Source organism: Haplochromis burtoni, unplaced genomic scaffold (assembly GCF_018398535.1).
Source record: "Haplochromis burtoni strain Fernald_Lab_line unplaced genomic scaffold, NCSU_Asbu1 Contig_37, whole genome shotgun sequence".
Taxonomy (NCBI): domain Eukaryota; kingdom Metazoa; phylum Chordata; class Actinopteri; order Cichliformes; family Cichlidae; genus Haplochromis; species Haplochromis burtoni.
In genome coordinates, this window is record NW_024582398.1 from 702,449 (window position 1) to 715,699 (window position 13,251).

A 13,251-nucleotide genomic window follows, 5' to 3' on the forward strand; every position below is an offset into this window, starting at 1 on the left:
TGGTGCAAATTACTGACCTCTGTCATCATTTTAAGTGGGGGAACTTGCACAATCGGTGGCTGACTAAATACTTTTTTGCCCCACTGTATTTATAAGCTGACGTTCGGTTTAATTTACTGGTGGCTTTATTTCCATCTATAAACCATGCTGCCTTTTTGTCCAGATTCTCAAAAGACTATGATGGTTTGATAAAGAATAAAGCAGCTGTAATGAATATTTTTGTGTTAACAGTGCATAAATCAGCTATGTTTAACGTAAACGTGTACACTTAAAGTGATGAGCTCACAGAATATTTACTTGACTGTGCAGTTTTTCACAACTATACTGTATCGTTGTGGAAAGCTGTAGTTTAAATTTGGTTCATTCTCAGCATTTTTTGTGGGTTTTTTTTTAGTTTTCAGTGATAGCACTGGAATAAATTCTCGCTAAGCTACCTGTCCATTAACAGTTACCTGATGGTGCTCCTTCAGACGGAGACCAAAATAAGAGCTCAAAGAAGACTGACTTTGCATTAAGTAAATGTAAGAATAATTGTAAATGAATGAACAAACTTTTAGGTTATAAAATGTCATTTTTTAACCATTTTTCTGGCTTAAAAATGTTTTTTATGGGTTTTTTAAAAAAATTATTGAGTAGTTAAGTGAATATTAACCGAAATATAATACACAATATTTTTATATGTCCCAGTGTGCCTGTAATGGCACTATGCCAAATGTATGCACAAAAACAAAACAAAAGGTGTTGTTATTATCAAGTATGCTGCTGATATGTATGGGATTTTACAATAATTGTGACGCAGTTTGCAAAAAGTCGGGTATAGATGCAGAGATGTAGTGATCCGTCAATCAAGAACAAGTGGTTTTTCTTCTTAACTTCACTGTGGCTGAAAAATATGGTTTATTGAACAACTTCTGATGCATAAACAATGATAAAAATAATAAACAAACGCGATATTTCACCCTAAATCCTTGTCCAGCAAACCTCTCGGCCATGAGGGGAAAGCCCCCCGCTCAGCGCAGCCATACGCCTGGGGGTGCGACCTGTCCAGTCAGCTGGAGAAATTTGCCCCCTCACTGATGCTGCCGACCTTTATCCATCTTTAGCCTGTGGCGATAAGACTGTGTGGATTGGAATCGATCCACCGTTTCTTGTAAACCTAGTGGACTTCTTATTACAAGTTTAGTCATTTATGAGTCTGTTACCGCAACAATTCAAAGAACAGACACAGTTTGACAGCTTAAATAAAATATGCTTGTTAATATAGAAGTTTTGAAATTATAGGAAAGTTTTAGGTGTATAAAAGATGTGCTGATGCAGCTGGTGTGTATGGAATTTTAAACAATTGATGAAAAGTAATCAACTTTTTGGGATGTTTCTGGCTAAATGATAATGGGATTGTATTACGGTCAGCACATCATGCCATTCCTTGAATTAACTTAGTTCAATGGCCAATAAAAATAATAGTAATAATAAGAAAACATAATTGCTGCTAACAAACTGAGAAGAAGACGCACATCATAATTATTCAATTTTATTTATATAGCACCGAATCACAACAGTTGCCTCGAAACACTTTATATTATAAGGTAAAGGCCATACAATATAACACTGAAAACCACAACAGTCAGGTTACATTTGGCGACAGTGGGAAAAAGAAACTCCCCTTTTAAGAGGAAGAAACCTCCAGCAGAACCAGGCTCAGGGAGGGGCAGACATCTGCCACAACCATCGGGGGTGAGGGGAGGGACACAGGATGCCAGAGGGTAGTAATGAGCAATGGTTAAATGCAGAGTGGTGCATAAACACATGGTGAGGAAGAAGAAACACTAAGTGCATCGTGGGAAGCCAGCAGCGTAGCCCGATTGCAGCGTAACTAAGGAAGGATTCAGGGTCCTTTTTTATTGAAAAAGAAAGTTTTTTGCCTAATCTTAAAAAGGTTGTTTGATACATGAATCCAAACTGAAATAAAGAAAATCTACAACACACCAGCATAATACAAGAAACAAAAAGTACAAGATGAGGTGTGATTTTAATATGCAAATCAAATTTATTTGCATCTGATCCTGTGGCTCTTTGTTGTACAATATATTTGAATGTATCTGGGAAGGTTCTCAGGCAAGAGCTTGGAAAGAAAAGCGTCTGGACTTCTTTAAGTTGCTTGAAGACGTTTCACCTCTCATCCGAGAAGCTTCTTAAGTTCTAGGGTCAAATGGTGGAGAGTCCCAGATTTAAGCCCTATGGGAGTGACCCCAAAAGGGGGTCATGAACCCCCTGTTCAGGAAATCTCAGGAAATCACATGATAGGGTGGGGCTAGGTTTCACAATGAGCTCACCCGAAACCTTGGCTGATTGTGACCTACACCCATTTTCACACCTTGGCTCGTGTGATTGGGTAGAGGATCAAAATGGGGTTCATGACACTCCCCTAGGACTTAAATCTGGAACTTTCCACCATTTGACCCTAGAACTTAAGAAGCTTCTCGGATGAGAGGTGAAACGTCTTCAAGCAACATAAAGAAGTCCAGGCGCTTTTCTTTCCAAGCTCTTTAGAATATATTTGAATGGTTTAAAGTGTACCCAGTTTCTTGCACTATGATGGTCTCCATCTTCCCTGTGACCCTGAATTGGAAAAGCGGTTAAGAGGATGGCTGGACTGATGGGTGGACAGCGGCAGCTTTGATATAAGCTGTTTCGCATTCATTTAAACCTTCCACAACAAAGATTCAAACATTTTCTTCTTGTTAATTTAATCACACAACTTCATAAATTAACAGTGTGATGTGTCAGTATTACCCCAAAATGATTCCACTTAATAAGCGATAATACAGCGTTACTGCACGGGCTTAATTAAAAGCATATATTTTAATCGAAAAGGCTCATTTGAATTTTCATTATCAAAGTCAAATTCCTCGAAGTGAATTTTCCTTTCATGAGAATTTAAAAGGAACTCTTTAAAGAGAGTCCCGACATTTAAAAACCAACACGAATCCATCCATTGTGCTGGAAGTGATGGATAATTCCTGCCTGGTTCCCTCATTGCTCCTGCATGAACACACAGCCGTGCGCCCCCGTGAACTTTATATAAAATACATGATGAATGCCGGCTGGATGAAAGACAATGTGTTTCAGGTGTCAGCTACAAAGGCAAACATGATAAATGTCATTGACTGTGCTATCATTGCAGTGGAGCAGTTACAGTAGTAGGTGCATCCGTAGTGGTGTGTCTGTGTGTGAACATCACTGTTCACGCCAGCCAAATAAATGTCAATGTAAAAAGAGAATTAAAGATTTTCATTTCCCAGAGGCGGCGCTCTAATAAACTTGATCTCTCATTTTGTTTGCAATTTGTCCTCCTGTCAGGATTTGATCATTTGCCAGCCTCTGCATGTCATGTTAAACCATTTTATAGTGATTAAGGATGGGAGAATGCCTTCCCCCGTGGTATAATTCTCCAAAAAAGAGATGTCAATTTGTTATTGTTCTTTTTTTTCTCCCCCCCCCCCTGCCCTTCATTTGGAGCCTTTCATCACACCACCGCTTCAAACGTGCCTTTTAAGAGCTGGGAGCAGGGGAAAATGGCCCTTTATTTAGCTGCCACTGACACTGCGGAACTACACTGGGCTTTTGCTTATACACCCATTATAGCAGTAATTAAGATCATTGTGCCCTGAACCTTAAACGGTGAGGAGATCTAATAAATGATCATTCAGCAGGGGTTGCTGCTCTAATCGCTGATAAGGACTTGATAAAGCCTGACTCGGCTCCTCTGCGAGTTTTAGGGCTCTCGGGGGGGCAAGGCAGGCAAATTTCAAAAAAACTCCTCTATACATGGTAATTGCATCAGATGGAGAAACAATATTGACTACAACACATGCACACACTCACACACACCTCCAAATAACATCGTTTTTTGCAGTAGTTTGTTAAAGAAGTGCCCCAAATTAAACGTCGTAGCATTATTTGAAGCCCTGCTTGAGCACGTCTCAGTAGTCGGTTTAAAGAGGAGGATATTTATGTTGCTTACTTCATAATAGGCAAAATCAATTAACCGCCTGCGCTATGAGAAAGACCTCCTCTCTTTTTCCTTGGCGTCTCACATTGAAGTGTTTTCTTTCATGACTCCCTGAAAGGATATTGGTTGGCGATGATCTTTTGCCTGCGGTTACAGTAATTACAGGCATATGTCCTTCTTTTCTTTTTTTTTCTCTTCTTCTTCTTCCTTAACTCAGTTGTGAACAAAGATGCTGGTTATGACTGGGAAACAGATTGAATGTCAACTTGCTTCTAACCTGTCACATTTGCCAAGAAAGCGGTAATGTTGTTTTCCTCTCTAGGCTCCGAATTTTTTTGGCTGAAACGCAACAGGAATCATTCCAGAAGAGGAAATAGTATTCTCCGGGAAGTTTCTCGCATAAAGATGTTTCACTCTGTCGAGCACTTTAGCTCATGAATTTTAGCTGAATATTCATGTGTAATTCCCAGTCGCCGGGTACCTCAGGATTTAAAATGATGTATTAATTGTTTTACTTGTGTAGATGATAAAGTGCCACAGAATCAAAGTTAATTTTAATGACCTGCCAGCTATTTGATCAACTTGTCAAAGCAACATTATTGAGGTTTGGAACATCACCAAGTATAGCATGTAATAATCTCAGAGTCAAAAAGAAAGAAAAGAAAAAGCTCCATATGCTCATTTTCATCTTATACGGAGGTCGTCTTATTTGCACGTATAGTCACTTATTTTAAAGGAAAGCCTTTTTCAGTCACTGTTGTGCAGTGAATTGTCATTGTTAGAAAGAATAGCCGATAATAAAGGACTTAATTGATACTCATTTCAAAGAGACGCCTGTTGAAAGAATTTCTTAAGTTTAATCACCACCATTCAAGAGTTGTAATGAGGGAATTATGAAGAGTGAATTAACAAAAGCACACAATTATAGCTTACTGGAAGGAAGTATTTGAATTCCTTTGAGGTTTTTTTTCCTCATTTTTTTCTCCTCTCTGGTGCAGGTTACCTGTCAAAGCACAGCCATACTACAACTCCCACATATTCACCGCCAATCTGCTGCTTCACTCATTTTTGTCAGACTCAATTCTAGGAACGGGAATATGGTAGTGTTTAAAAATAAGTACAGCTGAGTTATGCTGATTGGAAATAATGTTGCCGACCTCATTACTGTGAAATGAGTTCAGATGTTCGACAAGCCAGAAACAACAGAGTATTTTGGCAGGATCTTTTCTTTTTTTATTATTTATTGTGATTTTCATGGCTGATTTTTGCCAGTGAGATCTTTGCTGCAGACGGCTGGAGAATTCTTGGAGTGTAACTCGAGGTAATATGTCAGTCAGATTCGATAATTTGCATCGCTGAGGTTATATGAACTCTGGCCTAGCAGGAGTATAAAAACTTTGCCCATGAATAAAGGCTTTAAATGTAGGATGTCTTATGTGCTTTCTTGGATCTGGAAATGGCATTGAAAGCACTGTGCTGCCAACACTGAGCTGATCAGTCACAATGTTTTATGATCATTACTTTTTATCATTACAAATGCATCAGATTTAAAAAGACTAAAAGATAGAACAGAAAGTTACACTATTTTGTTGAGCAATCCCTAGACGGATCAGAGATTATTGTTTTTGAGGTTTGGGTAGAAATTAAGCCCGGACAAACCCCCAAATATGTTCCAGTTCCTAAATAAGTGGAATATTACATGCTACCACTTTGCTGTTGGTTGTAGAGCTTTTCATAATAATTACTTACTAACATAAATAAGACTTGATATTTCTTGAAACAAATAGGAAGAGGGCCTTAAACTAAACATATTCGCTTCTAACCTAATATTACTGATAATAGAACTTAACTAATTAAAACTAGACTGTTTATAACTGCAAACTTTCAGCTTATGCCTGATAATAAACAAAACTGCTAAAAGTAACTGAGGAGACAGACTGGTGCTGATGTAAGAGAGAAGCCATGCTCCTCCTCCTCCACCTCCAGGTGAGCCTCTGCAGCCAATCAGCATCAGGGAAGAACCACAGAGAGAGAGCGTGAGATGAAAAAGATGACAGAAAAACAATATATGGATAGTAAAACAAATGTTTTTTATATCTTTTTTTTTTTTTACAAGATTTACATGGATGTGTTTCAGAAACGAAACAGTTAGTTGAAAGGAATTAAAGTAAACAAAAGTAAAATGTGAAATGAGTAGAGGGACTGAACACAAGTGAACTTAACACAGGACAAAGAGATGAAGGGAGACACTGAGGATGAAACTAATGAAATACAAGCTGGAACTAAGCTAAAAACTTAAGACTAAATAGCAAAATAAAGATAAATCAAAGTAATAAGAGACCTAAGAATTAAACAGAATGCTTAAAACCCAGAGTCAAGACCCAGGACGGAGGGTGATGTCACTGAATGATGATTCTATTGCTTTACCAGAGCAGGCATCAGCCAAACAAATAACATTTATTCAACTCCTCTAATGTTAGTGGATGAAATTGCTTTAAGCACAAATCTAGACATGGCAGTTAAAAATGTAGGAGAATGTGATCATTGCAGTGATTAATCAGCCTGCTGTATATGAACAAAGTTACTGAGAGGCAGCTAGCTTGGCTAGCTCGCTCCAGTAAAGCGTGATCAGCCAAGTATCAGGAACACCCACCTTCCAGCATTTGCCCTCAATTATATTACAAACATGGGCATGAATAGCCGAGCAGTTATTCCTGTTCGACTTCTTTGAAGTCCACTGCCTGGAGCAGATGCATAGTTGATGGATTGTAATGTAAATCTGCGGCAGACGAGGCTGCACGGTCACAAATAACAGACAGGCATGTGGACATCTGCGCTGACCTTCACTCTTGCAGCCTGATGACGAAGTTTATGTCATTGGGACCTGAGCAGACTTGCAGACTCAGAACGCATAATCCCGACTTTGCAAGGATGTTAGTTGACAGCCTTCTGAGGCTGCATTTGACTGTTTCATCTTACAAACCGCAGATGTTTGGAAAATTGGATTTTGGTCAGATGAGGGTGTTATTTACATCCAGGGCTGATGACTCTTGATTGATATTGATTATGATTTTGTGGCGTGACTGGGGGGAATTTTTCAGGGCTTCCTGTAGCCAGCGGATATCTAGTCCAAAGCGGTCCAAATTTCCTGTTCCACCTGCCAATCAGCGATCTAATGAAAAACCAAATCTTTACAACTGCATTTCAGTGAATCATCTGCTCACCTGCGTGCAACCAAATACTAAAGACAAATGGAAACCCTGCCTACAGATATTTACTTATTTTTATGCAGATATGTATTTAACTAAATGGCCTGTATTTATATAGCGCTTTTAATAGTCCCTAAGGACCCCAAAGCGCTTTACATATCCAGTCATCCACCCATTCACACACACATTCACACACTGGTGATGGCAAGCTACATTGTAGCCACAGCCACCCTGGGGCGCACTGACAGAGGCGATGCTGCCGGACACTGGAGCCACCGGGCCCTCTGACCACCACCAGTAGGCAACGGGTGAAGTGTCTTGCCCAAGGACACAACGACCAAGACTGTCGGAGCCGGGGCTCGAACCGGCAACCTTCCGATTACAAGGCAAACTCCTAACTCTTGAGCCACGATCGCCCCGTTATATGATGGATAAAATTGATATTGAGACAAACAAGGAGCCAGTAAGACACGGAATAAAAAAAAGACCCATCTAACAGCAGTAGGTCTAATAGATCCGAGCCCTTTTTAATGAATTCTGTCACCTTTGGGTGGTGTTATCACAGAGATGAGCGTCACTTCTTCTGAGACGTTACCTCGTTTTTGATCTGTTTTCCTAATGAGACCTGACTCCTCCTTCTGCTGCTTCAATATTTAACTCCCGTAGACATATTTACACCCACATATTCCCTGTTAAGAGGCATTTTTTGTCGTCTAATGAACACCAGTTTCATGCAGAACAAGTGCAGCGGCTTCACATTTTAACGCACCCGAATTTATATCCGCAAAGTGCATCCCTTAAAGGCGACCACATCTAACGACTTCAGATTCTTAAGCGTAGAGTAGATGACAAACTGTAATTTATTATTAGCACATTTATGTGCAGTTAATCATTTGAACAGGGAGGAGGATGCTCGAGCTTCATCTGTGGCTTTAATTAAGCAAAGTCGTTACGCTAGTAATTAGCTTATCCTGAAAGGATTGTTGTATTATTTTAATTTGTTATCAAAGTGACAATCGGCTGGTTCCTTTTACAAAGAGATTGTGTTGTTAGGAAAACACAATAACTCTTAATCTGATACGTCTTCAGCTCCTGACCTGTGACACGCTCCCAAGCTGCTCTTGAAAGATGTCTTTTTCAAGCACAACCTGACCACGTGTGTCTTTCAGCTAGCGTAGTGCAGTAATTTCTTTACATCGGGTGTTGAGCATGTGCTCAGCTCCAGGTTGTGTATCTTTTGCCCTTTAGGATGAGAAAAGAAAGGTATTCAAAAATATTATAATGTGCAAAGTCTCATCTGCAGTGCAGATATTCCATAAGCTCTTGTTGGATTAGCAGGGAGCCTCATTAAACAAGTTTTTTTTGTAGTTTTTTTTCCTCATGTTCTCTTTAAACTCCCAACCTCTTTTTCTCAATAAGAGGTCTGTCAGACTCCTCTTGTTCCTTTTATCCACATGTCAGTCTTTTGTCTCCTGCACCTTTTTGAAGGTTCACGTCGGCACCAGAGCCCTTGGATTGTTTGAAGATTGTGTGTGTGGTTTAGATTGTTCTGACATAAGTTGCTGATTTAATGTCACTCTACACCTCGAGACTTTGTCATCTGGTAGAATTTTGTTTCTTTTTTTTTCCTTCTTCCTCTCCTTTAAACTGGAAGTCTCTTTGAAGTGCATATGCTACTGATAATTGAAGCAATATAATTCACTGAAGATAATAAAGAGAGCCTCATTTAATGGATTCTGTTCTGAACTAAAATGAGTCACAGCCACAACTGCTCTATGATTGTTTTTAATTTATTAGAGCGCTGGAGGATCTGCTGCTCTTGGATGAGGGATGTTGCAAATTTGTCCATTAATCTAACATCATATTTACCTTGTCATCCACGCTAAGATAATACTTAATTATTTAATTTGCTAATGAACCTAATAGAACAGTTCTCATAGTTTTCTTATATATATAATACTTAAAGCCAAATGTTTACTGATTGTAGCTTATGAATATGATTTGCTGCATGCAACCGTGTACCTGCACTGAATTTTGCTAACTTTTTATTACTTGGCTATTAGCACCCAATGCAAAGCTAAGCTGTGGTATGAAAGTGTTTTTGTGATTATTAATTATTTCTGAGCATGTAAAGCAGTTGTAAAATGACATAATGAAGAGCATTTTACAAGATACTATTATAGTTCCTTTTCAATTTAAAGCACAAGGCAAAGAAGCACAATATATGAGACCTGCAAGCAATAAAATGGATTACCCCTGTGATAACATGGTAATTAATGTAACACCTGGTGTTTGTGCTTTTGCATAGTTAGAGTTAGAAACTTTTTTTACAGTTGTCATTTGCCAGAATGGAGACAAAACACAATAAGTAAATTGTAATTCAGAATTATTTTAGCCATAATATCCAGGAGGTAAACGTTTCATGCGGATTAAGTATTCCCTCTGGGATATGACCAGAATCTCATATGCCGATAATGATATATATCACACAGTAAATTCTGTTTATTAAAGTTTATATGATGTCCACATTCTAAGGTTGTTACTTTACTGTATATAAGCAAATGATTACATAAAATATTGCTTGTAAAATACAAAACCCAAACATTGTATTTTCAAGTTTAAACAGTTTAACTCTGGGATTTATTTTGAGCACCTGACAGTCCGTAAACTCTCGCCATACTGCATCACATGGTTCTTGCATAAGCAACGGGAGAGATTTGTGCTGTTTGAGCCCCTTGTGGAGGACGGTGTGCGGCATAATTTACACAGGACAGCTTACTGGGTCATGCAAGAGCAAATGACATCCGCGCTACAGCGTTAGCAACTCCTTTCATGCTGGTATTCATGTTCTCACCTGCATCCGCGTGTTGTAAGATTGCAAAATTGCATTAAAATGATGGAAAATACTGCTGCAAGGTCAAAAAGTAAACAACAGAGGTTTTGATTTCATCACCAGATATATGTTATCACACTGCACAACCCTAAAGACAACACTGTGCTGTGTTATTTGTCACTAATTAAAACATGCTGAGCAGCAGCAGAGACATTAAAATCACATTACATAAAATATTGAAATCACTCTGGCACAATAAAGCCTCAATAAGGCGCACTTGCAGGTACAGGAAGAGAGACTTGTAGCAACAGGTGACAGCAGACAGCAAAGAACAGAGCACGCAGACTGAGGACAGTTATTATTTTCCTGTACACAAATATGTATCACAGCAGGTATGAAAACTGAACCATTACAACGCGTGTAAATGACTCTGTTATTGTTAGTTTCTCCAGAATAATGAGACGGGTCCCGGCCCGGTCCTTGATGATTTTGTTAAATGGTGTGATGAGTCTCGTCTTCAATTAAACTCATCCAAGACAAAAGACGTGATCGTTGATGTCAGAAAACGCACTCATGCACATGAGGTCAAGTCCATTAAGGGTCAGACGGGGTAATGTGTTCAGTCTTATAAATATCTTGGAACAATTATTGATTCAAAACCGAACTTTGAGGAAACCTGTGAAGCCGTGTGCATAAAAATTGGCACCAGCGTCCTGTTTGATGAAACTCTATCACTGATTTGATCTTATCTTGCCTTTACTGAGTCTTTTTTTAATCTTTGTCTTTGGTGTCATGGGTTGGAAACTCACTTAAATTGTTAAATGGTCTAAAAGGGCAATTGGTGAGTCACAGCTGAGCCCAGCTTCCCCGTCCACTAAACAGTTACAGCGATTGGCTGGTTTGATGAGGACTGGCATCCATTGCAAAGAGCTTTAGTTTCTTCCTGGTCCCACAGTGGAGAACAACAAGGTTTAAAAAACAGTTTTGTTCCAACGCTCACATAGACTGTGACGTCTCCGTTATTTATTTCTTCGGTATGTTGTATTACGCTCACCTGCTGTCTGTGTTTTTGAAAGTGTTTATCTGAGGCTGAATGAGTCACTCACTGCAGACAAAATCTACCAGTGGTTGTAAATAATGTAACCTGAACCCGACAGCACTGAGCGCTGTTTCCGTCTTGGCTTGTTGTTTGGCTTTTTAGATATTTGGTCACAGATCAACCGAAGTTACTCTAATCATCCAAAACGAACGGCAACGTGTTCATCCAGGCTCGACCAGAAGCCACATTTATTATTCACGTCTCCTGTTTGCCGTTCCTGTTTTCAGATTTACTCCTTGGGTAGTTCATGGATTTTAAAAAGTGTTAGCAAATATTCACCTTGCGATATTCACCTTTGTTGACAACGATGATTCAGAGTGAAGATTTACTAGTCCTGCGAAAGCAAAAATGATTAACTGCACATAATCTTTAGCTGTGTACTTAATAATTAGAGCAAAAACCCCTGTGCAGAAGTGCTAAAATAAAATAGCCAATTATTTTTTATTTTAAGAAAGCCCTACAGTGTGCAATGACCCCACGAAGTGCGAGAAATAATAGGCTACAACTTGAGACACAAAGAGAGAGAATAACGCTGAAGTTGAACTTTAATTACCGAGTCTTCTTGTGTCCCCTCTGTAGGTGATAGGGTGACTATGTTCCCTGTTTTGGACATAGACCAGAATGATATTGTGGACACTAACGGAGCCGGAGATGCCTTTGTTGGAGGTATGGCATTATTAAGTGCATATCTTCATATCTGTGTACAATCCAATTAACCTTTGGTACTGGCCAACTATGCAATGTAGTAAAATCTCCAGATTATATGAGTGTGACTTTTACCCTGCTGTTTTTTCCCCCACTCTGATCATAGCGCCATATAAAACAGCCAACATTTATGTCCTGTTGAGGAAGAAGCAGTCCCTTTTTCTAGAAGCAATTAGTACTTTGCTCATTTTAACCCTAACTGCTCCCCCAAACTATTCTCGGAAGTGATTGATGGCTACAGGTTGACCTCTGCTCTTCTGTCTACCCAGGATTCCTCTCGGCGTTGGTCCAAGAGCACGCGTTGGAGGAGTGCATCCGGGCCGGGCACTACGCGGCCAATGTCATCATCAGGCGGGTCGGATGCACCTTCCCGGAGAAGCCAGATTATCACTGATGCACCCGAAAATGCTGCGCACGTGTCTTTTCCACAGAAATACTTGTATTTGTATGTTTCGGGATTTTACGTACTTATTTTCTATTCACAGTGACAGACTGCATGGGACTAATTACCTCAGCTTGACTATTTTATCAAACTGTTAAAAAAAAGGAAAAATAGCAGCTCTGATGTTTTAATATAAGTCAAATACTGGAAAAAATATGTGTATGTTTAAAGGCTTATTCCGCTAAAATCTGTCTATTGGATGTGAAAAACTGAATACCTGCAAGCCTGAGAAGGCTGTGGGAAAGTGTCAAATGTGTAAGCACATCTCAAGAAACAAATCAACATAATTTGCCAAACTTCACTAACATTGATCCATATTTTTTCCCCACTACAGAGCAAACACTATGTCCCAATAGCTCCTCCTCGTAGCTGGGGGTTTTGTATTTTAGTGATTTATAGGAAACTTGATAAAAGCTAATAATAAGCTGATCAGTAGCAGAGAAGTGCATTATCCCGAAAGAGTGGTTTGAAAGGTCTCTCCAGGTTCGGGTGACTTCTTCATAGACCCTGAATCACAGCCAAAAAAATAAAGATATATTTACAGAAACTTCTCAAGCCATTCCTGCCACAGAAGCCACTTCTCAGTTTTACTAATTATCGTAATATTTATTACTTTTCAAACAATAACTGCTTTGCCTGTAAATCGCTAATTACACTTATTTAACTGGAGCTTGTGCACTCTGAAGAGACGATAGTGACACTGAAGTGGTGTAATTAGCAGTGAAAACTATAAGCGCAAAGCTGTAAGGTACAAAGTTGTCAGCGTAATCTGTTTGGGGGGGGGGCTGTAAAATAGAAACAATACCACATTTCCACTTCAGAGTATTCCTTTAATATTTAGCTGCTGTGCTGCAGCAATCAGGGATTGGGTACTGACAATCTTAATAGATAATGAGATAAAAGTGAAACATGTTTTTTTTGGTACTATTGAAATAAATCAACTGATCCCAC

The 13,251-nt window shown here is 39.2% G+C and overlaps 1 protein-coding gene across 4 annotated transcripts in view; it reads left to right on the forward strand.

The window, feature by feature from the left end:
* The window catches only part of adkb (adenosine kinase b), a 126,173-nt gene extending 112,922 nt beyond the window's left edge, over positions 1 to 13,251 (forward strand). For all 4 annotated transcript variants that reach the window (XM_005919625.3, XM_005919623.3, XM_042219722.1 and 1 more), the window contains 2 exons: positions 11,733 to 11,819; positions 12,128 to 13,251. In XM_005919625.3, coding sequence (XP_005919687.1) covers positions 11,733 to 11,819; positions 12,128 to 12,252 — 212 coding nt within the window. In that variant the 3' untranslated portion in view covers positions 12,253 to 13,251. The remainder of the gene's footprint in view (positions 1 to 11,732; positions 11,820 to 12,127) is intronic.